This window comes from Parus major, chromosome 13, assembly GCF_001522545.3.
Source record: "Parus major isolate Abel chromosome 13, Parus_major1.1, whole genome shotgun sequence".
Classification (NCBI taxonomy): Eukaryota; Metazoa; Chordata; class Aves; order Passeriformes; family Paridae; genus Parus; species Parus major.
This window is the reverse complement of record NC_031782.1, coordinates 11834244-11861234: the sequence shown is the minus strand read 5'-3', so window position 1 is coordinate 11861234 and position 26991 is coordinate 11834244. Positions and strand designations below refer to the sequence as shown.

Sequence of the window (26991 nt, the reverse complement as noted above, 5' to 3'; positions counted from 1 at the left end):
TTACCGAGCGCCTCATACACCGCCTCACAGCAACACGAGCCTTACAGAGCGCCTCACAGCGTCTCACACAGCGCCTCACAGCAGCAGCGCCCGCGGCGGCCCCGTAACGCTCCCGGCCTCAGAGGGGCCCTGTGCTCCCGGGGCACCGCAAGCGCTGGGGCTGCCGTACCTGCAGGGCTGGCTCCGCTTTTCATGGTCACGGTGTTTTAAACAGTAATAAAAGTTACTGCAGTAAGTAGATGTGGCACTGCGTTTTAATATTTGACCACATTTCGCCTATTGAAACTGTGAACTTTTCTATTGTGATTTCTCATTTGTAAAAAACAAAGTAGAAGTTCAGAATTAGATCAAAGTATCATACTAGCCTGCATATAGCTCTGTTAGGTATTCACTATAAATCACTTTATTCCTCCTTTTAGAATGGAGAAAAATAAGCATTTTCAATTTGCCTTTATCCAGAGTTCGATGTAAAAGCAACTGGTCAATCCCACAAAGAAAGGGTTGTTTTTGAGAGCACAATGACTGCTTACAGTACTCATCCTATATGTGTAATTACATGCTTACAAGGTGACAGATTTTATTTATTTTTTAATAGAAGTTTTGAAGGTAACAGGATACTCTATACACAAAGTGTTACTGTACCATTTCTGACTCACAAAGGCAGAGACTGTGCCTAGCATTGTTTTAGCAAAAGAACTGAAGTAGATGCATAAAAACTACTGGCCAAAACTCCCTGTAGCTACTTCACATTTGTATCTATGCCAATGAATTTATTTCAAATTGACTTGATTAAAATAGTTTTAAATAGTAGTACTCAAAGAAGAACACCAGAAAAGCCTACCAAAATTTAATAGAACCATACTAAAATTTTATAGAATATTGTAAATTACCTTTATTTTTGACAAACAGCTAACATTTCAAGGACAAAAAAGTGCATATACATAAAAAAATTAAAGTACTTCATCCAGTTTCTGCCTTCATGGAATGAGACTGAAAAGATGCACTTTTTTCCCATGTGACAATCTATTGACATTTAATTCCTTTCCATTAACTTTAGAATTCTATTTCAAAATATCAGTAATTTATAGTTTGAAATCAAGAAGAATCTACAAAGAAATACCAGACTGTTTAGCAGCATGGAGGTAAGACCTGATGTCACATCATTTTCTCCCAACACACAGCCTGGAAGAGCTCCCTTTTGTCCATTTTAACAAAAATACCATGATGGAGAAATAAAAATTTTGTCTTCCTGGCTCAGAGCAAGAGGAAAATAGCAAAAGCATAACACTGAAATCTCAAACAATCATAAATGAGCCTGTAAAATGCATTACCATCTTTGTCACCAGAATAAGTTAAATTATATGTAGTTTTTGTATCTTCATTATGTAATATAATCTATTTTTTCCTCAAATATTTACCTCGAGTCAGAGCTCGTGTTCTATAATAATAGTGTTCTACCTACACTTTTAATTTCTTTATTATTGTTACATCCACTTTATGAAACACTATGATTTTACAATAAAAATTATATTGCTGTCTAGATCACAGTCACTTAAGCATTATGCATCCCTGGGTGACTAAATGGACCACTCATTAAATTAACATTTCAGACTGTAATTCAGAGAGACTAAAGCATAATTAAGTCTCCCTCTCTCCTCCCCATTTGCTTTTCCCTTGATTTTGTAACCAAAGTGTGGTAGCAACCTGTTAATGCAAATACCCAGAGCCTTACCTGCTCCATTTCCAGCAGCATTTCAGGCACTGCCAAACCACAGAGGGAATTACCAGCCTAGGAAATCATTGCAGTTCTACTGTGCACTTGTCCCTTTGTCTGCTGTGCCTGCAGAGAACACATGGACTGAGAGCAGCACTGGCTCTGCTGACCTTTGAAACCAAAACAAATCCAAGCCCTATATCACATGTGGCTCTAAATCCTGTAAAGCTTTTGGTCTGGTCTCAGTGGTACCATTTAAGCAGCTCACTATGAGCTTAAATTTTTACCTCATAACAGCCAGCATGAGCAAGCACAGCCATTGTGTGCATGAGACCCATGCAAAGCACTGGCACTGAGTCTTACACAGTTTGTCTTTTATAGCAAACCGTAGGAGGGCTCTAATTAGGTGTGGTAGGTTGAGAATTCTCAGAGCTCTTCAGGTTATATTTCAACTAAGCACAGACCAGCTCTTGCTACAATAAAGCAAGATGAATGATCAGAGCAGTAACTTTTGTGTTAAATCATGTATTTTTCAATTAAAAAAAAAAAAAATAATCTTCCACAACATGAAAGTAATGGATTCCTGAAGTGAATACTAATGTCAGTTGAGCTACAAATGTCAAGGTTTCAGTTTTTAATACTTCATTTCATATACTTTTAATACTTTTAATACTTCATTTCATTTTTGCATGAAAGCAAAAAAAGCTTCCTAGACTGAAGCTGACAAAAAGCCCTCAATTTCCACTTGACTGCCACCCTTTGCCTTTCTCCCCACTCTGCTCTACATGATTTATCAATGTTTCAAAGTTCAAGGACCACCCTTGCTGTAAGTCTAGAAGAATTATTTGCTGGAGTTTCCCTTCTCTTCCTGTCAGTATAAGCACGCTCATGGCAGCTGTATCAAACAAGGATGTAGCAACTCTAAAAGCCCAGTCCCATGACACCTGCCATTCTTGGCTTTCCTTTGCCTGTTTGTACCTTCAGTCAAAAAAAAAAAAAACAAAACCTTAACTCAGTGTCTCCATTTTTATGTTTCGAGTTTGGTGGAACCTTCCATTAACATTCCTCTGTTTCCTCTACATTTTTTTTTACTCCATTTACATCTTTCAGACAAGAAAGCCTTCATTTGTTTCTTCACAAGGAGAGAGCTCCAGTATAAAACACTTCTAGCAACTTATCAAAATGTCTCTCAACACTTCAGGCTGTATATTGAGTGCTCTCTTAATTAAAACACCTGAAACTAATCCTCATCCTCAGTCTTCAGAGGATCAAGTAATCCAGCAAATACACAAAGATGGCATTAAAAGACATCTAGCAACTTCTTAACCTTGGACTTAACATGCATTTTTTGTATATAATTTCCTAGGAATTATGAAGTCTCTGTAAGCTCACAATGTCAGCATAAATGGCAATAAATTCTACCAGCTAAGCTTTGGGTACTGTCTCTGCAGCAGCTCTGTGCAAGACAGCTGCACAAACATACACTAACAAAAACACAGTTCCACCTTTGGCTTAAATTCAATATTTTGTATTAAGGAAATAAGAGAATTGCAGGTAGTATGTATTGTATAGTTCAGCTAAATAATTTCCCTAAGACTAAAGAAAAAATGGAGTTTTTGAGGCAAGACTGACATTGGGCTTTGTTTTGAAGACAAGACTAGAAAAAAGTACATTAGATAAATCCCACTGTAATGTAATTTTGTGTTTTATCCCTGGTTTGCAAAGTAAATTGACAAATTCTTTAATTTAAAATTTTTATTGTGCTAAAATGTTCTTAATTTTAAATGCAGTTTAACAGATTTTCCCCCTTACAAAAATGCCAGTCTGTACAATGCATGTGAATTCTGAAGGTGTCCTCCCACCCAAGTGAGAGAAGTTCTGTTGTTATTTCCTGTCACTGTAGCACTGATCACTTACAATAGCTGGCTACAAAGATTTTGTGGCAGTTGAAAAGTCCAGCGGATACAGCATTGCTCTTAAGACACTAATCTTAGTCACAGGGCACAAATGTTTTGATAAATGCAGTCAATTTGACTTTGACCTGAAAATATTCTTCTGAAGATCAACAGCTGCAACACCTAGCCCCAGGATTTAAATTCATATATACTGAATATAGATCCTGTAAAATATTAAAATTAAGTGTACAGTCACATTTCTACACTGGTTCCATGGTGTGTATGCCACAGAAGTAAAAGGATCTCTTGGCAGTATTGCTGCCATTGGTACCAAAGCAGCTACAAACAATAAAATTAATTTAACATGCAATTGTATACATTGGATAGATTAAAAAAAAAAAAAAACCACACCAAAAAGCAAACAAATTAAGAGCACCAAAAAAACCCCATTTACATGAGATCCGATTTCATTTGTAATCTATTCTCCAGTGCTTATTCTCCTTTTCCAAACTTAAAATGCTCTGTTTAAAACCTAACTAAGCAGCTTCAGCATAGCCAAAACATGCAACAGTGAACACTTTTCAGAGTTCATGCCCGTAATGATGTTACCAGGAGTTAGGATTGTGCTGTTGCTTCCCAGTAAAACACAATTTTTCTAAAAATATATAGTTTTAGATCATTTCTCTAGGGCTCCCACTGATATGTATTATATACAGCATCCAAGTTCAACTTGAAGAAGCAGTCTGTTGAAGTCTCCAGTAGCACACAAATTTATGGGTGATTTATTTTCTTAATACCAAGAAGATTTCAAATTTTGTTTTTATGACCTGCAATGGAAAATTGTTACTCAGTCTGAGTTTTTCACCAATTGCTCCCACCACATTAAGTAATTTCTTGTCTCCTGGAGGGTAGAAGGCCCTACACTGAAATCTCACAAGGCAACACAGGATTTCAGATGCTGGGACAGACACTCTAATGAAACTCTCTTCCCTACTCTGCTTCCCTTGGTGTGTCCCCATGCTCTCTCCATCTTTTCCTCTGCTCCACATTTATCTGCAGACCTTCTGCATCTTACCTTGACACCTGCAGTGGGGTAAGGTAACACCAGGTAGCAGCTAAAGAACCAGGGTGCAAAGATTGGGCTGAGCCACTTGTACCCCATGACTCATGCAGGGACACTTCAGGTCACCTCATCAGCAGGAAAATGTTAACTGGTAACAGGAGGAAAATGGCTCTGCTGACCTGGCACACCACCTATTCCTGACAGGTTGTAAGGATCTGGCTGGAAAGCACAGTAGCAAGCTCTACACTGGGAGTGCCCCATTGATGCAGCCTCCAACATCTGCTGTGGAACAAGATGCCATTCACCTCCTCCAGATGCAGCAGACCATGCAAGACTATCATATCCTCTTTGGTTAAGCTTAAGAGGTACAAAGGCTACACCAATATCAAACTTACCTTCTTTTAAAGGTGTTTTTGGAGGAATATTTTCCTTGCTATCATGCTGGAAAGCTTTGGAAGGATCAAAACGCTTAATGCCCTGTACTGCACATAGCTGCTCCTGAAGATGTCTGCTGGTTTGCTTTTCCTTGGCTAGCAATGCACGCAGTTTTGAGACATCCTAGAGAAAACAGTACTTGGAAGTTAGATTGAAGAACAGGAAAAGAGCCTGCTTCATCATTTACTGAGGGAGCCATTTTGCCTAATGCCAAACATATAGACAATTCCTGGTGGCATTAAAACCCAATCCAAACAAACAGGTGTAGAGAATCGAGCAGCACATTCAGGTACTGTGTAACACCACTAGCAGCATGGCACTCTGAAACTTACAGCAGACAGTTTAAGTCTGGGACCCCAAAAAAAGGTAGGAAAGGCCAACCAAGCTAATAGTAGAGGTATCTATTTTCTGCTGATCCCTCTGTATGTTGTAAATTCAGTCAAAAATAAAACTCTTGCATTTCTGGAGGTTGGTGGTTTATTGTAATCTGCTTCATGCAGGGAATTTAACAACCAAGAAATAAGTAGCTTGCAGGATTAGTCTATAAATATTTAGAGCAACAAACAAAGGTATCAAGCACATTAGTAACTTGCAGATTTCTCATTTTCATTTCACAAACCTGCTTCAGGTGGGTATTGTCTTCCTTGAGCTTCATAACATGCTTGATTTTTTGCTTCATGTTCTGGTGACCAAGTAGTTTAGCGTATGCATCACTCAGTTTATTCAGTTCTTCTTGGGCTACCCCGTGCTCCTCCAGGAGTGCATTCTTCTCTGCTTCAAAAGCATCTAGTTGTTGCTGAAATACATTTGAGTATTTCAAATGTATTTCATTTCTCCTTTCAACTACACAGAACTTTTTACTGAACTGAAATCTACCAAGGAAGATTAGTTTGGGAAGGTGAATAGCTGGCTCATTAGATAGCACCTTAGGAAACCACTGCAGAATAAATACTTTAGAATGGAAAGTAGCATATTTACTTCTCCAGAGTAGAACTTGAGCCAACTGCAAAAGTCTTATGGTCAACAGATACTAACAAACACCTACTTCACAACACACCTGAAAAGGCTTAACTTTGTTATGTAAATCTTCATACAGTTTACGCCAGGTCTTGATCTCTTTCTTTAAGCTAGAGGTCACATCTTCATTTATGGTTTTCCTAAAAAGCAAGAAGCACAGTTTTATTATGTTCCTTGTTACCTCTCAGCACTTCTTCCCAATAAAACTTGGCTGTGCCATAATATGCTGTTTGAGAAAGTCACCTTGATCTTTCTGCTTCAAGTTCTCTTTTCAGATCTTGAGTTTGCTCCTCAAGTTTTTCCTGAAGTTTATTCATTTGTGCAAGGCAAGACTCTTTTGTTCTCTCTGTTTCTGCTTCTTTTAGTGCAAGCTTGGTCTGGACTTCTAAAAGCGTCCTGAGGAAAATACCTTCATTTCTTAATGAGCCCTTGATTTTTACTTTTTCTCCACTACATTAAATCTAAAACCCACAAATAACCATGGTTGAAAAGCTTCTAGTAGAACTGAAATAAAGGTTTGCACAAACAGTGCCACAAAGAAAACAGTAGTAGAGAAGGCAATTAAACTTAAGATGATCAACATTTTTACCTTTTCCTATAAGGATGCAAGCAATCCTTTTGAAGCAAAGATCACATTGCTCATTTAAGGCTGTTCAATGGCAACAGCTTTTAGCAGGAACAGTTTAGTAGATAGGCTTTACATACAGAGATTTGTTCAAGCAGGAAATAATCAAGACTGTTCAGTGCGGATGTATGCAAGACTTCAAAAAGCCTACACCTAAAAGCATTGACCCCTCTCCAGCCCCAGCTGTTTGTTCCATCCCTTCCCTGCCACCTCAGCCAGGAAATACCTCTTCAGTTTTTCTTTTACCAGCTCTAATGAAACTGGAGACATTAAGCAGGTGGGAGGAAAGAAAGAGCAGCACCTTAACCAGCACAGAACCATAGAGAACAGTATCACTAAACTGCTGTTAGACAGTCAGAGAAGCATGTCCTCAAACTACTGCCCTAACACAGCTTCTCAGGTATTATTTCTCATCAGCTGCACTGTTATTTCTCATCAGTGCCTCACATTAGGCAGAAAGAAGACCTCAGTTTACACCACCACAGTGTGGTAATTTATGGATCATTAATTGGCATCTGCCTGTAAGCAGAATGCAAGGTGACATTGTTCACACTGGAGTGGCAAAGAGTGAGCTCTGCATTAAGTATTTGCTTATCTCCCCTAGGGATCTTATTTGCAGAGCAGTCACTGTAACTGATATTTCTGAAACAGCCAATATTCCAACATATTTCATTCAAATATTTTCCTTTTCCTCTAAGTTCCATATATAGACAAAAGTCAAAATAACTGATTGGACAGACCAGTTTCCTAATGCATATAAATTTAATAAATTTTGTCTGACAGTATTTTCAACCTTCTGTGCTGGGTAAAGCAAGAAACTTCAGCTTACACCAAATACTGATCTGATCTTCTAGAGCATCACATGAGGTTCTAGTTAGAAAGGCAAGCCTTAGTTTGTGTTCCTTAGCTTAAGGAGAAGTTTGTCTGTGTACTACCTTGCACATTCTTCATTTGCTTTGTTTTTACTGTATTCTGCTTCTTGAAGCAACTGCAGATTTTCTTGGCCTACTTTTTTTAGGTTGTCAACTTCTTCTCGCAGAGAGGTATTCTCCAGTTTAAAACTATAAATTTCTTCAGCTGATGTTTTCTTATAGCTGGTATTACAGTACAAATGAGAAAAATCTTGTTACTTCATGCAAAATACAGATTGACGTGTTCACACTTTACAACAGCTTGTCCTAGCAAATAGCAAAGATTTTATAATCTGAAGATGTGGTAGCATACAGGCACTGATAAATCCAAAGGCAAGAAAGAAACTGCAACACAATTCCATAAAGCTGTAAGCAGTAACATTATGACAAAATCAATGAAACAGATATTACTATATTTTTGTAGGTATTTTAAAACACAAAGGACCTATTCTCTCTGAAGCTTATTTTAACCAGCAAAGTATCTACAGTCTGTAGTTGGCATTGGCAAATATCTCACAGGATCCTTTATGGGTGACACACATCTAGTAATAACAGTATCACTTTTTATATACTTTCTAAACCTGAATACTTTAAGGCAAAAGAATTGCAATATTAAAATTAGAATTGCAAACTATAGGGAACTATTATCAATTCAGTGCAAATTTTGAATCTATACAAGTCTTTTTGCATATTTCAGTGCCAAGAACACCATCACTAGTTACAAATCTCATTGTGATTCAATGCCACTGAATTCCTCCTGCTGGCTACATTTTAGAACAAGAAATATACAATTTCCTGAACTACATAGTGATACTGTGTCATTATGCTTGCCTAACACTCAAGAAATAAATTCTTAATGCCACCAAATACCATCAAAAAATCCTCTGCTCTCACACCATGCCAACACTCACATGTTGTGTGAAGTGCTAAGGCACATAAACGAACAGTACATTTCATTGTCATCTTAGAGATAATGCCTGTCCTATAACTTAATAAAACTTAAATACCTTTCAAAGGCAGCAATAGTCTTTCCAAGTTTCTCCAGTGTATTGCTGTGCTCTTCTTGGATTTTCAATACAGCACTGCTATGCATTGCCTTGATTTGCTCCAACTCCACATTCTTCCTGAAATAAAAATTCAGCATTGCACTCTGGAGAGAAGTATGTGTGAACATCACCAAATGCTGCTATCAGTTACAGAAGGCATGAAGCAGCAGCAATAAATTTAATTGTGACAAACTAGTAACTTCTCACATACTAAAGCACAACATCTTTACAACAGGTATTACTAAGGATTTCCCCCTCCTCTTGTTTTCCAAAGGAGGTATAGAATAGACTGAAGACCTAATAGTAAACTTAGACAAGAAACAACTGGTTTGAAAAACCAGGACAGAAATAGCCAGTACAACATGCACATAGTTTACCCAGCACAGCAAGATCAGAGCACTAAAATACCAGCCTTTCTAGCAAATCCCAACAGGCTTTTATTTTGCTTTAAATTACAGCAATATGAAACTGACTCAAGTTACTGCTACTAGTGATATCATCACTATCAGTAATCAACAATCAGCAATAAATAACTTCAGATCTCTAAAACTTGAATTTGGCTCAGAAGCTCTGTTTACACTACTAATTTAATATTTCTTTCCTTTCAAAGCTTGAATCAGAAAGTTTCCTTCACAAACCCTTTCAAATCTTCCTCCATCTGTGTGAGTTCAAGACCTTGAGATTTGATTTCTTGTTCCAGTCGCTTCACCAACTTTTCAGCTTTCTTCTCCTTCACATGCAATTTATTCAGCTCCTTCATGGTATCATTCAGCTCTTCTTCCAGAAGATGTCTCTCACTTGTTACTTCATCTTCAAACTCCAGTAACTTCTGCTGCATTGATGCAGATAACTCCTGTGTGTCAAAGTACCACAGATTTTAAAACTACCAGTACTTTCTGGGTACTAAAGGACTAATTTGCAGTGTTTAAATTTGAAATCTATGGGAAAAACCAAAACCCCATCCCACCAGCAATGATTCTTAGACCTATTAGGCCACACAAGCTCTTGCAGGCCAGTACCCATTTTGCCTTATTAATGATAACCTAATCTGTGGAATGCACGTCTCATGCATAACCAAAACAACAATTTTTAGTGCCAATCCTTGGGATTACAATCTATTTTTAGACTAATTTATAACTTCTATTTACCTTCTCTTGCTGCAGCTGAGAGATGACCTCCTCATGTTTCTGAAGCAGTTTTTGGTGCTCTTGTTCCACCAAATCTTTTTTTTTTTTCAGGTCTTCTATTTCAGCATTCATACTCAGGAAGTGTCCTTTGGCCTCAGACAACTCTTTCTCTGCACAGAAAAATTGTAAATATAACACACGTTACCTTCTCTATCTTCAAATAGCTACAATACATATCATTCATAATACTTCCATTCCATCTTTGTTTCTCCCTTGCTTAACTACCAAAAACAAGGAAAGAAAACCCCCCAACAAAACAAACCCATACCTACAACCCATCTGGAAACACCTCCAAATTGGCTCAAGGTATACCACTTTAAAATAATTTTAACAGCAGAAGTGTTTGGACCAAGCAATTAGCCTTCATCAGAAGAGCAGTATGGCAAGGGAAAATACATGAGCTTCCCAAAGCTTCTTCCACAAGCTAGCACAAAGAAGGCAGCTGGTACAGAAAACTGACTGCATGTGTCAGATTGCAGAGTTGCTGGTGCTGGGAGAGAGGGAGTAAGGAGGTGAAGAAGGATCCATGCCACATTCCCAATATCTCAATGAACCTGTGTACAAGCTGCTAGCAGTGAATTCACACAATATTATACTGCTTCCCAGTGAGGAGTAAGGAACAAGAACTTCTTAGTGTCCACCTTTCAGATTAGAGCCACTCCTACAATTTCCATTGTATACTATCCACCCAAGTTATCCTCCATGGAAACACCAATTCAGACTTAACAGATGACAGATGTGAAGTGATTCCCTGCTACTAAAAACATGCCTTGGTCTTCCTAGCTGGAGCTCAGACTTCTTGCTTGGAACAAACCAGTCTTAATGGACATTTTAGAAAACACCTATTTGAGATCCTTTAAGAGATGTGAGTGATCCCACATATGGAACAGTGTACAAGAACTAACAATTACCTTTATCTTGTTGAAGAAACTGACACCTCTCATTAAGTTCTTTCATCAGTTTAGATGACTCTTCCTCTTTTGCTTTGAGGGTATTCCTCAGGATCTCAATATCTTGGTCTTTCTTACTCAGTGTCTCCTCCATCTGGGCAACTTCTAGTTTGTATTTCTCAGCTGTTTCTGCAACATTACTGTAGAAAAAAATTCAGGCACTTGTTACCACTAAGTTTTTTTTTGTAAGCTTACACATCAACACAAAGGAAAATGTTTAGGACTGTTGGTTTCCAAGAGGAAAACTGCCTTCTTGAGAGCAATTTGTTGTTACCTGAGCTCTGTAATATATTCCAGGAGTTTTTCAGTGTCAGACTTTTCTTCAACTTTCTCTCTTTCAGTAGCAGACCTAAAACCAGTTTTATAACAGATATATTTAAACAAATTAGAGTTAGTAGTAACACATACTTTTCATCTCCCAGTTTTGCTGAAAAACTGATATTGTCTCTAAGACATGATTCTACCCTCTTTTCATACCTGTTCCAGGTAGTCTTTTCATTGTAGTAAAGATGCTAAGCCACATTTTGCCACAATAAGCCACAAACATAATAATGCATTAACATAATGCAGCTTTTGTAGCAAATCAGCATCTCCTCCCTCTGTGACCTGCACTACCTGCATTATTACCTTTGTATATTTCACAAGCTCAGCTTGTGCTGCAGTGCCAATCGTGCTAACACAGCTTGGAAGGTCACTGTCCCCAGCAACAGGCTACGTGTTAGTGCACTGTTCCTGTGCAGCACATGACATTTCTTGGGCAGAACAGAAAGTGCTAAGTTGGAATTCACTCTCTAGCCACACAGAGCTGCTGAAACCAAGAGACTCTGCAGATGCCTTTCTTCAGAGCACATGTCTGCATCAAAGCAGCTCTGAGGGCACCACAATGGCTCTTCAAAGCACTTCTCTGGAGAACATGAATGTGTTCATCAAATCCATGCCAAACTGCTGAATTAGGATTTCAGCTCCTGCTTTAATGCTTTTCTATTCTTGTTTATTCCTTACTCAGTTGTCAGAAATGTCCCATCCATACAAATGTCCTCTTCCAGCCTGAACAACAAAGACATATGTCTTCCCTTCCCACCCCATACCAAGAAAACCTCATCCATACCACACTGGAGGACAAAGGGTTGACATGATACAGTTTGTCTTTTGGAAAAAGGTTAGATACACTACAGAAACAATGTTTCTATGGTCATTTCATCAAACCACAGCTGTTGTTAGAATTTCATTCCATCCTATTTACTTCAGATTACAAACACTGATAGCATCTGTTCCTTCTCAGTAGGGAGACAGCCTCAATTTTGGTTACTACAAAAGAGAAGCATGGAAACACCAGGTCATATCATCTTATCTAATTCCCTTCCTTATACTTACAATTTTTCTTGTAACTGTGCTACTTTTCCTTTTGAATGCTCTAGATTCCTTTGCACTTCCTGCAGCTTCATTTCCATGTCTTCCTGCTTTGCCAGCGCAGTCTTAAATAAACAAACAAAAAACCACACATTAACAGTAAAATGAGATCTAGTAAAAAAAAAAGGCATTGTGGAAGAGAGAGTGGTGAACTGAAATTTAATCATCACTCCAGTTTAATGATAGCACCAGCTACTATGCTGAATGTGATTGCAAGTATCCCTCTTTAAAGATATCAGGCACTTGTGAAACAACTACCACCACCAACAGCTTCAAACTACACTGAGGATCAGTGGTTTTGTTCCTGAGCAACTCAGAATTACTGTCCTGTGCAAATGGTCATACCTTTTCCTTAGCATCTCTCATGTTTCTGAGCTTCATCAACTCCATGCACAGGCTGCTCATTTTCTTCTGCACTCCATCATCAGACAGCTTGTTAGAAAAGAAGATAAAACCACTGAGTGTATACCTGTATGAATTGCTGTTCACAAAAACCTTTCAAAGTGTTTCCCTCCCACTCTTGTGTTTAGAGAGAAAGGCACAAGATCCCAAACCAGACATGCTTTATATCAAAACAGATGCTGATCAGCAACTAAAGCTTCCTCTTGCACAGAAAGCTCAATAACAAAGGCAAAGCCAAGATACACTTTTTTGTCTGAATACCTTTGACTTTAGTAGTTCATTGCTTCTTGTTAACTCCAGAAGCTGTTTTTTCAGGCATGCAACATTTGCTGAAAGAGAGGTTTTCTCCTGAACTGCAGCACTCAGCTTTGCTTCAGTCTTAACAAGATCTTCTTCCAGAGCCTGACGCTTCTTATCCTGCTCTCCACGTTCTCTCACTAATGCACGAATCTAAAACATGAGGTATTTTCTTTATTTCCTACTTTCATTAGTTTAGCCTCTCCAAGTAAACCACAGGCACAGGTATCTAAACTGTATTTACTTTCAGATAAAACATTCATATTCAGAATATGCATCTGCAATTCTCATTCAGAGGAAATAACAGAATCATCACAATTCTCTGTTATTACACACCATACAACAGCACTGTTTCATCTGATTTATTTTATGCTACCGAGCAGATACAACATTAAAATTAGAATAGTCTTAGCTTTAATGGGCAACAAAAGCCAAGGCTCCTTTTTGGCTGTGACAGACAAAAAGGCAGAACATGACATTTGAGACACAAGGCATTAATTAGCACACAGAAGCGTACTGATACAGTTTAGGGTGTTTCTTAAGCATTGAAAGTATGACAGTGAGCAAAAAATTTCAGCAAGAGACTGCTCAACAAAACAGAACCTTTTTGGGGTAGCAAACAGAGGACTTAGTTCTGTTTTTGAAAAGACTGAGAATAGTTGTTCATAATCAGCAGGAATTAATGCAATTCCATTAGCTTTGTACAACCAAAATATCTGATAATCTTTCTTTTGCACAGAGCAGTTTGTAAACTACTTGTATGCTGTGTGATGCAAAAGAGGCCAATTCTACCAGCTTGTATTTTTTATTATTATTTTAAGTGGGAAACATGACAGGATTTCATTGACATAATGGATTCATACCTCTTTCTCCAGTGCCTTCTGTTTCTTTTTCTCTTTCATAAGCATAAGATCTTTTTTAGTCTTCACCATCCCATTTGCAGGCTTTGAAAGAGAGATGTGTTAGAAATCTCTACCTTCATAGTAGCTGAACACAATTAAATACAAGAGTGGGTGCTTCACATAGACAATACAACAAAGATACACAGCAAATAAAGGGTAAACCTTTGTCTCTCCCATACAGGGCAGAAAACTATTAGGCTAGGATGGGGTTTACCCTTCTACTTTCTCTCCAGCATTACCTTGAAGGGACAGCCCATAAACATAGGGACAGGAAGAACATTAACAAAGTTGGAGACTTTAGCACCCCTAAGCTTCATAAAAACATTTTAATACCTTCACCTCAGGTTTGTTTGCAGAATTTCATCCTACATCATCAATACTCATTAACCTAATTAGTACATTAAGGCTATAATTTTTCAACATGTTAAGCTATTAATCTTGAAATCCATATCCTTGCACAGGACATTGAGAACCTGTACATGCAGTATCATGCCTCCCTCTTTCTTTCACCACTGGGTTTCCACTCTGCATTATCCAGCCCATGAGAGCAGGAATCAAAACACCATCTCCTTAAAAAGAAGGAGTCACACCATAATTACATGGTAAGCAAGAGGAAAAGAGAACACAAGAGTGTAGCACCAAATATAGCAAGCTGCTCTCTAGTGCCAAGTTAATTACCACATGATTCCCAAGGATGCAGCAATTTCATTTTTCCTGCTTAGGTCTTAAGGAACACAGACACAACATGTTTCATTGTTCACTTGGGTAGATCAATGACAAATGTACGAAAAGGCTGAATTGTTCAAGCAGTCAGAGAGATTTAGTTGGGATTTAACAGTGCTACAGACACCACAGCAGAGCCTTACTGTTGATCCAAGAGATGTGAGTCTCCTTGCAGTTACTGGGGTGGGTGCACTCTTTTCACTGCTCAGATTTGTCTCACCTATAGAAGGATGTAGAAGAGAATGGTGAAGGAAGAGGGTGTGCATGCATATGGGGAGGCAAATAAAACCAAACTACAGAAGGTTAATTTATTCCACCGTTAATTAACAATTGAAGTTGTTAAATTATCAACTTCACAACCCAATACCAGCTTTACTTTTTTTTTACTGCAATCAGCCAGTTCGATATTAGCCTTCTGGGCACTTGACAAAGTTTAGAGAGAGACTACCAGGTGACAGACAGCTTTGATATTTCCACTTCTGCCAAGTTTCCCTGCCACGATCCAGATCCATAATGTCAGTTTTCAACTGAGGGATGCTTTAGATATTAAAAATGCATGAAAATATCTCTAACCCTACGCTAATAAGTAGTTTATTAGACCTCCAGAGGTCCCCCTAGTTAGCAGAAGTCACATATAAAGCTATTTTTGGAAGATTCCAATAGATGCTTTTACAACTGCTAATTTAAGCTGGAAGGCAGGCAGTGAGTCTTTGCAACAAAAACCAATTTCTGAACAGCAGAGCAGTAACAGCAACTAACAATTGTAGCACCTAAAGATATCTTATCATTGTGTTCTATGCAATTTTTACTTACTCTTCTGTTTCCTAATCCCTTGGCATGCTTCAGAAGACAGCAAACTTCCCACTCCATCTGATGGCTTTACGTTATGGGATCCTTGCAGGGAGGTACGTGCTAGAAATGAGATTTTTCAGAACAGCAAAGAACAATGAAGGTAAATGACCGGGTTTTCAGCTTCGATGAGTTGAGGCTGATAACACATCTAGGGTAGAACTACAGCCAAAATCTCACTGCGAGAGACTCGTACATCATAAAACCCTCTCTCTAGCACTGCCTCAGCCATGGCAAGCTCTGTACATTCCTCTTACAGCGCTGTACTATGGAACCAGAGGCAAGAAAGGCTTGGCACCACTACTACATACATAATACACGTTCACTACCGTGTTTTGCATACCAGAGCTAGACACGAAGTCGGGACCTTCTACCTTAGAAGGGGACCCCTACCACAACTCAGAGGGTCCTCAAGCTACTGGCTGCTCCTCACAGTAAGGGACACACTGAGGCCGGTCCCGGCCTCTCGGACACCGCCGAAAGGCTTGTCCCCGCTCCCTCCGTCCCCTCTCCTCACGTACCAGCGCTCCCATCGCGGTGGAGGTGGCGGCGGGGCGGCGCGCGCACAGACGCCATGACGGCACTGGGACCCCGCGGCCCGGCGTTCAAAGGGGCCAACGGCCGCAGCGCGCACCGCCCAGCCAATCAGCTGCGGCCGCCCCTCCCGCCTCGGCCAATCAGCGAGCACAGCGAGGAGCACGCGCGCTGCGGGCCCGGCGGGGGCGTGGCCGGCGGTGCGCATGCGCGGGACGGGAGCTCCCGGCGGGCCGGGGCGGGAGCGGGTCTGGGGTCGAGGGGTGGTGAGGGACTCGCTCTGTGCGGGATTCGCTCTGTGCCGGGTTCTGTGCGGGACTCGACTCGCTCTGTGCGGATCGCCGAGCGCTGCCGCCGTGTCCCATGTCGGCTCCGTTCGAGGAGCGCAGCGGGGTGGTACCCTGCGGGACGCCGTGGGGCCGCTGGTACCAGACGCTGGAGGAGGTGTTCATCGAGGTGCGCGTCCCGCCGGGCACCCGCGCCAAGGACGTGCGCTGCAGCCTGCGGAGCCAGCACATCTCCCTGGCCGTGTGCGGGCAGGAGCTGCTGCAGGTACCGCGGGCAGCCCGGGGGGAACGGGCCGGCGGCCGCGCCCCACGCGGAGGCCGCAGGGCGCTGGGGGGTCACGGGCTTGGTTCGATTATAAAATACCTCTGAAACCGTCGAGTCCAGCCTATGACCGACCACTGTGTCAGCCGACCGTGGGCTTTCCTTAAACACCTCCAGGGACTGTAATTCCGCCACCTCTCGGGGCAGCCCGATCCAATGTCTAGTCACACTTTCTGCGAAATTTCTTCCTGATGTCCAAGCCAGACCTGCCCTGGCACAGCTTTGGCTGTGTCCTCATGTGCTGTAATTAGCCGCCTGGGAGAAGGTTTGCACATCTGTGCCCTGTGGTGCCTCTCTGTTCTTTGTCCCAGGTTTGGTACAGTAAAAATTACATTCATTGGAAACAGTTTTGCTCACCTGCACGAGGTTTTACAGGTGATGCCTGTTCTCCAGTACACGAAAAGAGAGCTGGAAAGGGGCTTCTTACAAGGCCATGTAGTGATGGGACAAGAAGGAAGAGCTTTAAACTGTCAGAAGACAGTTTTATATGGGATATTAGGAAGAAATTCTTCCCCGTGAGGGTGGAGAGGCCCTGGCACAGGTTGCCCAAGAGAGCTGTGGATGCTCCATCCCTGGAACTGTTCAAGGCCAGGCTGGATGGAACTTGGAGCAAACTGGGATATTGGAAGGTGTCCTGGCCCATGGCAGGGAGCTGGAATGAGATTAATTTTAAGGTCCCTTCCAATCCAAACCATTTGGCGATTCTGTGAGAAATAATGATATAAATTCACCTGGATTTTAATATGGACAGCAGTTCAGTGCACAGTTTCAATTGCTCCAGAAAGCAAAAAAAAAAAAACAAACAAACCAAAACAAAAAAAAAAAAAAACAAAAAAGAAAAAAACCACAAAACCCAAAAAAACCAGCTTAAAAACAGATTTGCTTTCACATTTACAATGATGTGCTCATACTGCCTGTACCCTGCATCAGGGCTAGATATTACTCCTGGCAAAAACACCTGCATTTTCATGACAATATTCTTTAAAATGGCATTTCCTGCTGAAAAATACAAGCATTTTCAATGACTTCAGATACTGAAACAATTAAGGTATTAAATGCTTCAATTAAAAAAATAATTGCATAACAAGTAATAATTCTTTGACAAGCTACATACAAACATACTTGTAGGGGCAGATCATTCATTTTCAGCAGAATACAAAGTGGTTAAATTGTGAATAAAACTATATAACTCAATGTGAACTAGGTACTGAAGAGGTTTTACTGATTTATAATATTGTACCTGTCTTTTGCAGGGTAAACTTTTTGACTCTACAGTAACTGATGAAGGAACGTGGACCTTAGGTAATAACCTATATCTGAAGTTACATTATAAAAGCAGTAAAACTTTTCAGTAGACACTGCAGAATAGTTTACCCCCTCTTTATTCATGGGAACGATTATGTTCTTCCCATAGCTTTGTAAAGGCAGTCACTATTGCTGGATTAAGGAACTGAGGTATTAAAAAAGCACTTGAGGCTAAGGTTAATGAGAAAATGCCACATCCTGGAAGGTCATAATCAATGGGTTACAAACATTTCCACACAGAAGTTTTTTTGGAAACCTTCTTTTAAAGGTAGACAGTTATGGTACAATTGTGTGGTCTATGACTCTCCATAATTATTACTTTTTATGCAGTACATTTTTTGAATGAGTAACAAAATCTACAGTCCAAGAGAATCAGAAAGAAATTTAATAAGCACACTAAGGTTCCTACATATAATGAGGGAAAAAAAAAGCATAAATATTGTAAAGTGTTCAGACTGTTTTGGGGTTCAGCAATCATATTTGTGGACTGTGCCTCTCAGTGTTTTCCTGTGAAGGAATTTCTTTTCCATTCAATATTTATTTTAAATATTTATCGATAATTTAGTAATTTAAGCATTAAAACTGTTAATACACATTGTAAAGCAAAGCCCTGTTTTTTTCAGTATGCAAATAGTCTTCAAAATACACTTCTAATACTGTATTTAGTAACTTCAGTAGAACTAAATGCCCTGCACATTTACTTTGAAACATGCTTCTGATATATTCTCTATGGCAATACGCACTCTGTTTAAATAATCATCTGTTTGTTTGTTGCTAAAACTTAGTTCTGGCTTTTGTTGATAATAACTCTCTGTAAAGCCTGACCTCAAGTTTTTTCATTATTTCCTTAGCAGAGTTGTCTATATAAATAGATTACATCTTTGTTGTGAGCATCTCCAAGAGGTTACTTTGCAATAGAAGTATGAACTGTGTTTAATCCTTTAAAACAGCTTCAGCATCTTACAGGCCAAAAGGGGAGAGATGACAGTACAGGCTATCTTTGCTTCAGCCTTTTTTTTCTTGTTAATATTTATTTATCAAGAACTAGGATGGCATTTGCATTAAGAATTCAAATTACTTCATGTCTTGGGCTTGTTAATGGTGAATTCACCAAACCAAGAAAAGAACCAGGAGTGAGTTTAAAGGTTGCTCTATGTGTTTTCTCATTCAACAGAAGACAGGCAGCTGATACGAATTGTTCTAATGAAGACAAATAGAGATGCTGGAAACTGTTGGACATCTCTGTTAGAAAATGAATATGCTGCTGATCCTTGGGTACAGGACCAGATGCAAAGGAAACTTACACTAGAGCGATTCCAAAGAGAAGTAAGTTAAAGAACCATAATTACTCCTTATGTTTTTTGTTAGCACACAGAGGTTATGGCCAGAAAAACTGAGCAAATGCCATGGAAATATAGGCTTTAGTTCAATATCTATAAAATGCTTACAAGGTTTTATCACTGTGCTTTGAAGAAATTATTGTGTCTGCACTCTTTCTGCAGGGTTTGTGATAAGTTCAGGTGAGTTTGGAGGTGCTAGTGCTGTTTTACTAATTGCATCTTCCTAACAACTTTTCACTTGTTAGGCTACACACAACTTCTCTTATTATCTAGAATTATGACATAGCCATATTTACAATAAAATTCGAACATCAAACTCTACTGGATATGCTTGTTTATAATGTAAGATGGAGTGGAATAGTCAGCTGGAAAAGTTGTTCCTTGCACTTTTACTAAAATTCCCTAAATTGGCACACAACTATTCCTGTACATGTCTGCAGAGCTGTGTAATTACAGCACTTTACATACCAGATGAATCAGCAGGCTATGTACTGCAGCAGAGAACAGCAGTTTTATGAACCTTGTTATCCATCTTAGATTTCAAAAGGCAGTTTCAAAGGACACAAAGAGCAGATCTCTTTTTTAAACTTTCCTTCATTTATTTTGTGGGAGGTCTGACTACTTGCTAAGTCAAGAACAGCATTACAAAGTTACTTCAGCAGTGGCCAACCAAACTGTGACAATTCAGAGTTTGTTGATGCATTTTCCAGGAATTTCAGTGCTGTGATAAATCTATGACAAGATGATTGTTATGTGTTCTTGTTACAATGGCAGAATATTAACAAAAAGCAATTTAGGGGTTTTGTTTGTGGGTTGTCTGGGATTTTTTAATTTTTAATAATAATTTACTTACTAAACAATTTTTAACTTTGCTTCTATCAGAACCCTGGATTTGACTTCAGTGGGGCAGAAATTTCTGGAAACTACAGCAAAGGAGGACCAGACTTTTCTAGTCTTGAAAAGTGAACTTTTTACATGTGATCCTTTAGACAATTTCCATGTTACAGTTAAGGACTGGAATCATGTAACTGTTGAAGACTTCAGTGATCTCTTTAATGGATTGTTGTCAAAAGTACTTCAGTGAAGAGAAGAAAGATCTTTTCCAGCAGAATGAAGACAAAATGTTACCAGCTGATTTATAAGCTGTGATAACTTTATGATACTAAGACACAAACTATACAGAAAGGTGTACATAAAAAAGTAAGGTCTTTAAGCTGAATGTTTGGGTTGGGTATTTTTGTCTTTTTAGAAACACCACAGTAAACGAATTAGTTATACCACTTGTCTTTATGCAAGGATATATTCTTTTTCTTCCTCATCTACACTGGGAAATCTCCCCATGCACCAGGCTGGGGCTTATCTGCTAGAGAGCAGCTTTGTGGAGAAGGACCTTGGGGTCCTGGTGGACAATGAGCTGTCCTTGAGCCAGCAGTGCCCTGGGGGACAAGAAGGCCAATTATATCCTGGGGTGAATCAGGAAGAACATTGCCAGGGAAGTGATCCTGCCCCTCTGCTCAGCCTTGGTGAGGCCAGGTCTGGAGTGCTGTGTCCAGTGGGGCTGCTCAAGACTGGAGGGACATGGATCTTCTGGAGCAAATCCACCAGAGGATGTGGAGGCTTTGGAAGCTCAGGAAAGGCTTTGGGAGCTGTGGCTTTTCAGCCTCCAGAGGAGAGGCAGCTAAGAGGAGACCAGTATATACCAGTAGACACTGCAGAATAGTATGCCCAGCAACTGACAGAATGAGAGGACACAGTCTCAAGCTGTGCCAACATATTTTACAGAAAGGGTGATAAAGTACTGGAATTGTCTGCTGGGGGAGGTGGTGGAGTCACCATCCCTGGATGTGTTTAAAGACTGGATGTGGCACTTGGTGCCACAGTTTAGTTGTGGGGTTAGGGCATGGGTTGAACTCAGTATCTTGGAGGTCTCTTCCAACCTCGTCATTCTGTGAAACAGGTGCCCAGGAAGTTCTACCTGGACAGGAGGAAGTTCTTTCCTGTGCAGTGACTGTGAACGGAACAGGTTTCCCTGAGATGATATGGAGTCTGTCTTACTGGGGTTAATCAAGAAATATCTGGATGAAATCCAGTGTCATGTGCTCTGCGATGACTCTGCTTGAGCAAGGAGATGGGACCAGCTGATCACACCCGCAGGTCCCTTCCAACCTGACCCATTCTGTGATTCACTACTGAGGAACAGATATTATGAGATATTTACCATTTACTCATGTAGTTGTCTAACTGTTCCAATGCAGCCTCAATATCTTATAAAACTAAATAGCGAAGAAAAAAAATCTTCATTATGTCTTACCTTCTTGCCTGGAAATTTTTTCTAGGTACTGTTCAGTTATAAGTCACATTTATAGGCTTCCTACTAAGACATTTCATAATGAACAAGAAAAAAGCTACTTAGTTAAGTACATTTCAATGTTTAATTTAAAGGTACTTGAGACAGGACAACTAGAATTGCACATTTCATCCTCTCCCAGCAGGCTGACCACACCTTTGAACCACTTTGCACAGGTCAGCACTGACAGGTGTGATACCCAGTTACACATTTTGCATGAGCTCATAAGAAGACTTGATTTGTCCAGTAGAGAGCTTTGGTATGGAGTCTTCTGTGAAAGCTTTAACTAGTTTGAGATATGCAAAGAATAGTTTCCACCTCAGCTGGTACCATTACAGGGAAGGGTTGGCTGGCTAACACCTCATCCCACACCTCTTGATCTCTCCTTCTCCACTCCATCAGTTCATATGACAATCAGGTTTAACAGCCTGTTGCAAACAGCCTCTGTCCCACAGTGATGCAGAATTCAAGAGGACATTAGCAACACTCTCCAGAACTTCTTTTCATCTAACATACAATAATACATTCTTATTATTCACTTCCTTGTTAGCACTAGAAGCATGAATGCCTCAAATATTGACCTGGTCTTCAGAACAGTTGTGTTTTACAGAGCTCAAAGAGATCAGAGTTGAAGAAATCTTCAATGTTTCTCGACTGGATTGCTCCTACACACATGCCAAGATGGGGAACAAGCCCTGCTCCTACTTTAACAATGTGCCTGTTCAGCACCAGCATTTACCTCTAGTACAAAACTCTGGAAATCTTATGTCAGATTTAGTGCATGAAAGGGTTACATGTGACCCAGTTATTTTTCTTAGTCTTCATTAGATATCACCAAGCTTCTACACTCAATGAGATAACTCATGGCATTGGTAAACTACAGCCCTTACAAAGTACTGCAGTTACTGATGCTGTGCTAGTGACTGTCTTTCCTAGAGAAGCACAGTAAAGTTTCTCTTTTCTCCTGCTCTACCTACTCAACATGTTCAGTGGCTATCACATAGGCTAATGTTTAATGTGTTTAACATTAGGAGGCCAGTGCCCATCCTGGCAAGAACATGTAGACAAGGCACTGCTCAAACAGCACACCAGGTGAGCTGACAGTCATTTGCTGTTGTCGTCAATATTGAATGGGATTAGTCTTTCTTAACCCACTGCAGCACTGCACATCAGATTTTCCTAGTATTGCATAATCCTCAGAAAGTGAACCAGGGTTTTAAAATGAATACCTAATTCAGCACCTGCAATTACTGTAAACCAAGGTTAGATTACACAAGCTGCTCTACAAACTACAAGGTGTTAAAATTCCTTGTATTGGGATTGTGTTATTTCACTGACTAGTAAACAGTCTACCAAGTAAGACTGAAAACCAACTCCTGTTGACTTCATCATGAAAAGAGCTGGTATTTGCTGGAAGGATCTTTAGTCTGAAATGTTACGTATGCTTTCCATGAGCTGAGTTCTTCATTATTAAGATCACGGTTCAGACTGTTTCTCAAATATTCATGTGCCTGTTGACAAGGTCACAGGATGGTCTTTCCATTTTACTGTACTCCTGTAAAAAAAACCAAACAAAGCAGTCAACAGAAGTGCTTTCTTCAAGAGCCAAACAAAGCTCTTGAGAGATGAGATCTTAATTCAGCAAGACAACAGCAAGAGGGCTCTTACAGAAAAATGTGTAGCCTCTTGGAAGTAAAGTCTAGGTAAAGAAGAAGTTCACCATTTTTACAGAGTAGAACAACAGTAACAGCAGTAACTGCATTACAGGTTTTAGCCTTCACTAAGCAGTTATACAAATAAAACTGCATAAAAGTGTCTTACTTGTAAGTGGCTTAAGTGAACAATTGCAAAAAACTTATTCTAACAAGATGGTTTTCTTTTTGGGATAGGAGCAAGGTAAGGGTTTTTTCCCCCTTTTCCAAGCTTTACTCCACATTTTAGTGTGAATGCGGTCCCAATGTCTGTAGAACATTTCTGCTACCAAAACAGCCATCAGTTATTTCTCCATGATACCAGAAGGTAACCTATAAGGACTCTGGAGGTAATTAACAGCTAATTTTACTTCTACATCATCAGAAGTTGATTTTACAATGTCAGAAGTTGATTTTAAAAGGACTTACCCATTATGAGGTGGTCTCTGGAATGGTAGGAAGGTGTGTTATTCTGTAGTAGCTATGTTTAAGCTGCCGAGCTGTACGTCCAGACACAATCCATTTTAATTTCTGCACATTTGGCTTGGAACATTTGCTTGAGGAATATTCCATAAGGCACTTAAGCACTAGCTCCTTCCAGAAGGTCAATTCTCTGTTGCTTATCTACATAACAAGACAGAATGTCCTATGTTAATAACTAGTTAAATCTTCACTTTGTACATATACTTTCAGCTTCTCCAACATGATAGGTAGCCAAGTATCCCAGACCAAATGAAAAACAACAAAACCTCACAAGAAATCCACAAAAGAAACCAATATGCCAATGCACTTATCCCTTCCCCACTGTGTAGACCTTTGCATTTTTTTTCCACCCTTCCCTGAAATTTTATCTGCACATACCTTGGAATGTAACTGCAGAAATTCCAATGTCTCCGTCAACTCCAGCAATTTTTGTTCTTCTATTTCTAGCGCTATAATAGACAGTGCCAACACCGAAGGCTGGAGAGAGAGAAGATGTTTTTACACACTACTTTGTTAAGTTTCAGCAGGTTAATTTTCTTTGAACTTTCAATATTTTTACCTTGGCTTTAGAAAACACGATTCTGCAATGACAGGCCTTAAGCTGTGTCTCAAGTCTCTCAAAATTAATTCTCCTGTAATAAAAACAGATGAGTAAATCTAGATGAATGCAAGCTTGATCAAGGCAGCATTGCTTTGGGAACTCAGAGAAGCAGCAAGAATGTTCGTTATCTAAACAAAGGCCTCATTTATCCCAGAACTTCTGGGGTTACATTTAAACAGGTGCTCAGTTTGGGCAGTCCCAATGCCAAAAATAAATCTTGTGTTACACTGGGGAAGAGCTGCATTATCAACGCAGGCTTAACAAGGAATTTCAATGCTTACTAGCAAAAGGAATCTTTTTTAAACCAGATTTTGCAATCTTTACAATGAGGCAATACTTCGCTGCAGCATAAGCAGAGATTTATTATACCATCATTATTGAGCAAGTTTGGTTTCCAGCTCAGAGAACAGTATTCCATTTATACAAACAATATTTAAAATTACAATAACATTAAACCGCAGATGCTCACATTTATGACAATTACCAGTTAGGGGGAAAGTTTGTGGGATTTTTCAAGTAAAGAAAGGCAAATTACTCAAGCAATTTCCCTGCTTATTTTTCTACATTCTATATTCTCTGGTCATAGATAGTTATAGCAAAATCAGGATTAGCTATTATACCTTTCACAGCTTAAATTCTCATGAATGAATGAATGATAGAGCTGTAGAAATTGGAAGGCTGTAATAGCTTTGACTTTCCAACACAATTTCTCCAATATGATTTTCTCCATTCTCATCATATCGGAAACAGTGAACCTATACTGGCTTATTCGAATTAGGTCAGTGGCAAAGGGCACATTTCTCTCTTCTTCTGATGCCTTCACAGCCAAGTAGAAGCAGCTGAGTCCAACACAACCCAAGTGTTTAGGCTGTACCTAAAGAAAAGTGAAATGTTATTTTCAAAGAAGGCCTCTGATCAGCTATTATAACATGCAAGTATCAAACTGTAGGCACAGATCTATTTAATAAAAAAATTATGGGGGACAAGGAGTTGTTTTGTTTTTTGGAGATTGAAAACCAAGTCTTTTATCGTACATTCTTATCTTTATTTAACAAAAAAAAAAACAAACGAACAGTTACACACTTTAAATTGCATCTCATTCATCTAAAAAGCAAGACTGCAAGACAAATTTGATTAAAGTAGAACTGGCCTGTTAATAAGTTTCTAAAATAGCCTAATAGGAAGCTTTTAGGACTTAAAGTGTTGTGCATATTGGGTGACAGTAAAAAATTGGGAGTTTCTAACTGTATTTTAAGTATATATACATGTGTATATATGTACATATAGTCTTATTTTATTCCATAGACAATGCAGTCCCAATTTTTACTACTTATTCTGGATTCAGAGGTCTTTGAAATCATCATTTTCCCATCTATTCCATCTAGCTTTCTCATTTTTGTTTGAACACACAAAAGAAACAAGCTTTTGTTCTTGTCTAAATTGTACAATGGTAATCCTGTCTTGTTAGACAATTAAAAACAACCCAGGTCAGCATATCACATCTGCACAGGAGAATGCAGTGCAAACTAATGTTTGACCAGATTTTAAGTGTTCAACAGCATCTTGATATATACAAGGCTTATTGACTGGTTGAAAAGGCAGTTAAATAAGAAGTAATTTCAGATGTTCTTGTATCTATGCAACAGGACAGGCAGTGTGTCCTGGTCTAAGCCATTAACCCATCCTGTTTCCTAGTCCATGGGCGTCCTCCAGTTTTTCCTTCTCCAGAGGCAACACGTTTTTAAATACCAAAATCTGAACGGAGAACACAATTTTTTAGCTCCACTCAATCAAGAATCTCTGGAAGATTGTGTCACAAGACACTCTAATTCTAGCGTTGAATAGGAAACAGACTGAGAGCTTATACTTTAAAAACCCTTACCTTCATTTTCGACAAGAATCTATCTAAAAAATTCACAGCTAGTGAGAACGTCTCAGTGTGGAAGCCAAAGAACTGAGTTAAGCTGAGGAGATCTTTCACTTCGAAGTCTCGCAGCCGTGCGGTCATTCTCAGGCCATTGTCGTGGGCAGCCTCGAGCAGCCTGAGGCCGGCGGCCCGGGGCTGAGCCCGCAGCTCCTGCTCCAGCGCTGCGGGGAGCTGCAGCAGCAGGTCCCGAGCCTCGCCGCTCGCCAGGGTATCGATCATCTGCCGCGACAAACAACGCCAGCCAATCAAACAGCTAAAATGCGGCAAACTCACCAAAACCCTCACAAACTCTAGGGCCAAGGCGCAGCGGCACCAGCAAGCCCAGGCACGCACGGAGCACCCCGGCCCCGCAGCCCGGGAGTGTGCGGGACACGGCGGGGCCGCGCCGGCAGCGCCTCCCGGGACATGCCCGGGCCTGCCCCTCGCCGCCGCGAGGCTCTGCCGGCGGACGAGCACCTGCGGGCTCCGCCGGGGGATGGAGGGACAGAGGGACAACGCCCACCCCATGGCAGGGACAGGAGGGAAAGGAGCGGACACGGCACGGGGAACCCAAACGTGCAGCCGGCGGGACGGGAGCCAGCCGAGCGCCCTTACCTTCTCTGTGCGGCGGCGCTCCCTGCCCAGGAGAGGAGGGGCCGGGCAGGCCGGAGTGTCCGGAGCGGGGCCGGGCACAGTCCGGGCACAGTCCGGGCACAGTCCGGCCCCGCGGCACCGGCGCGCACCCCGAG

The 26991-nt window shown here is 40.3% G+C and overlaps 4 protein-coding genes across 5 annotated transcripts in view; 1 reads left to right on the top strand and 3 right to left on the bottom strand.

Moving 5' to 3' along the window:
* Positions 1-1789, bottom strand: part of MAT2B (methionine adenosyltransferase 2B) — a gene marked incomplete at its 5' end in the record, with an annotated part of 14980 nt that extends 13191 nt beyond the window's left edge. Inside the window, one exon of the mRNA XM_015641971.3 lies at positions 1733-1789. Within this exon, the coding sequence (XP_015497457.2) occupies positions 1733-1789 (57 nt within the window). The remainder of the gene's footprint in view (positions 1-1732) is intronic.
* Positions 833-16054, bottom strand: HMMR (hyaluronan mediated motility receptor). 2 transcript variants are annotated; one of them, XM_033517623.1, is made up of 18 exons: positions 15948-16054; positions 15391-15489; positions 14721-14797; positions 13816-13896; positions 12917-13105; positions 12599-12685; positions 12218-12318; positions 11118-11192; positions 10805-10983; positions 9855-10003; positions 9345-9559; positions 8668-8784; positions 7685-7843; positions 6368-6520; positions 6165-6264; positions 5727-5903; positions 5068-5230; positions 833-1840 (listed from the first exon to the last, which is right to left on the bottom strand). In XM_033517623.1, the coding sequence occupies exons 1-18, from the start codon at positions 16000-16002 to the stop codon at positions 1809-1811; spliced, it is 2208 nt and encodes a 735-aa protein (XP_033373514.1). In that variant the 5' UTR covers positions 16003-16054; the 3' UTR covers positions 833-1808. The 2 variants fall into 2 exon arrangements, with proteins under 2 accessions (XP_033373514.1, XP_015497455.1); XM_015641969.2 differs by lacking the exon at positions 833-1840 and adding an exon at positions 2692-4436.
* A 90-nt stretch (positions 16055-16144) lies between these two features.
* Positions 16145-20494, top strand: NUDCD2 (NudC domain containing 2). Its single transcript, XM_015642232.1, has 4 exons — positions 16145-16512; positions 17823-17871; positions 19049-19200; positions 20097-20494. The coding sequence occupies exons 1-4, from the start codon at positions 16324-16326 to the stop codon at positions 20178-20180; spliced, it is 474 nt and encodes a 157-aa protein (XP_015497718.1). The 5' UTR covers positions 16145-16323; the 3' UTR covers positions 20181-20494.
* A 1129-nt stretch (positions 20495-21623) lies between these two features.
* CCNG1 (cyclin G1) lies at positions 21624-26985 on the bottom strand. Its single transcript, XM_015642231.2, has 7 exons — positions 26858-26985; positions 26219-26482; positions 24957-25210; positions 24295-24367; positions 24114-24212; positions 23682-23876; positions 21624-23116 (listed from the first exon to the last, which is right to left on the bottom strand). Exons 2-6 carry the CDS (start codon positions 26480-26482, stop codon positions 23685-23687), a joined length of 882 nt encoding a protein of 293 aa, XP_015497717.1. The 5' UTR covers positions 26858-26985; the 3' UTR covers positions 21624-23116; positions 23682-23684.
* Positions 26986-26991: the final 6 nt, after the last annotated feature.

What these genes read in the sequence shown, in the direction of transcription:
- CCNG1 (XM_015642231.2), bottom strand. Translation starts at nt 26,482, where the DNA reads ATGATCGATACCCTGGCGAGCGGCGAGGCTCGGGACCTGCTGCTGCAG. An exon ending in GATTCTTGTCGAAAATGAAG is followed by an intron (nt 25,211 to 26,218) that starts GTAAGGGTTTTT and finishes ACTTTTCTTTAG; the next exon opens with GTACAGCCTAAACACTTGGG. An exon ending in GAGAATTTAAGCTGTGAAAG is followed by an intron (nt 24,368 to 24,956) that starts GTATAATAGCTA and finishes TTTTTATTACAG; the next exon opens with GAGAATTAATTTTGAGAGAC.
- HMMR (XM_033517623.1), bottom strand. Translation starts at nt 16,002, where the DNA reads ATGGCGTCTGTGCGCGCGCCGCCCCGCCGCCACCTCCACCGCGATGGG. An exon ending in AGAAGGCACTGGAGAAAGAG is followed by an intron (nt 13,106 to 13,815) that starts GTATGAATCCAT and finishes CTCATGTTTTAG; the next exon opens with ATTCGTGCATTAGTGAGAGA. An exon ending in GTTTCTTCAACAAGATAAAG is followed by an intron (nt 10,004 to 10,804) that starts GTAATTGTTAGT and finishes TTTTCTGTGCAG; the next exon opens with AGAAAGAGTTGTCTGAGGCC.
- NUDCD2 (XM_015642232.1), top strand. Translation starts at nt 16,324, where the DNA reads ATGTCGGCTCCGTTCGAGGAGCGCAGCGGGGTGGTACCCTGCGGGACG. An exon ending in GCGGGCAGGAGCTGCTGCAG is followed by an intron (nt 16,513 to 17,822) that starts GTACCGCGGGCA and finishes TGTCTTTTGCAG; the next exon opens with GGTAAACTTTTTGACTCTAC. An exon ending in TGAAGGAACGTGGACCTTAG is followed by an intron (nt 17,872 to 19,048) that starts GTAATAACCTAT and finishes CTCATTCAACAG; the next exon opens with AAGACAGGCAGCTGATACGA.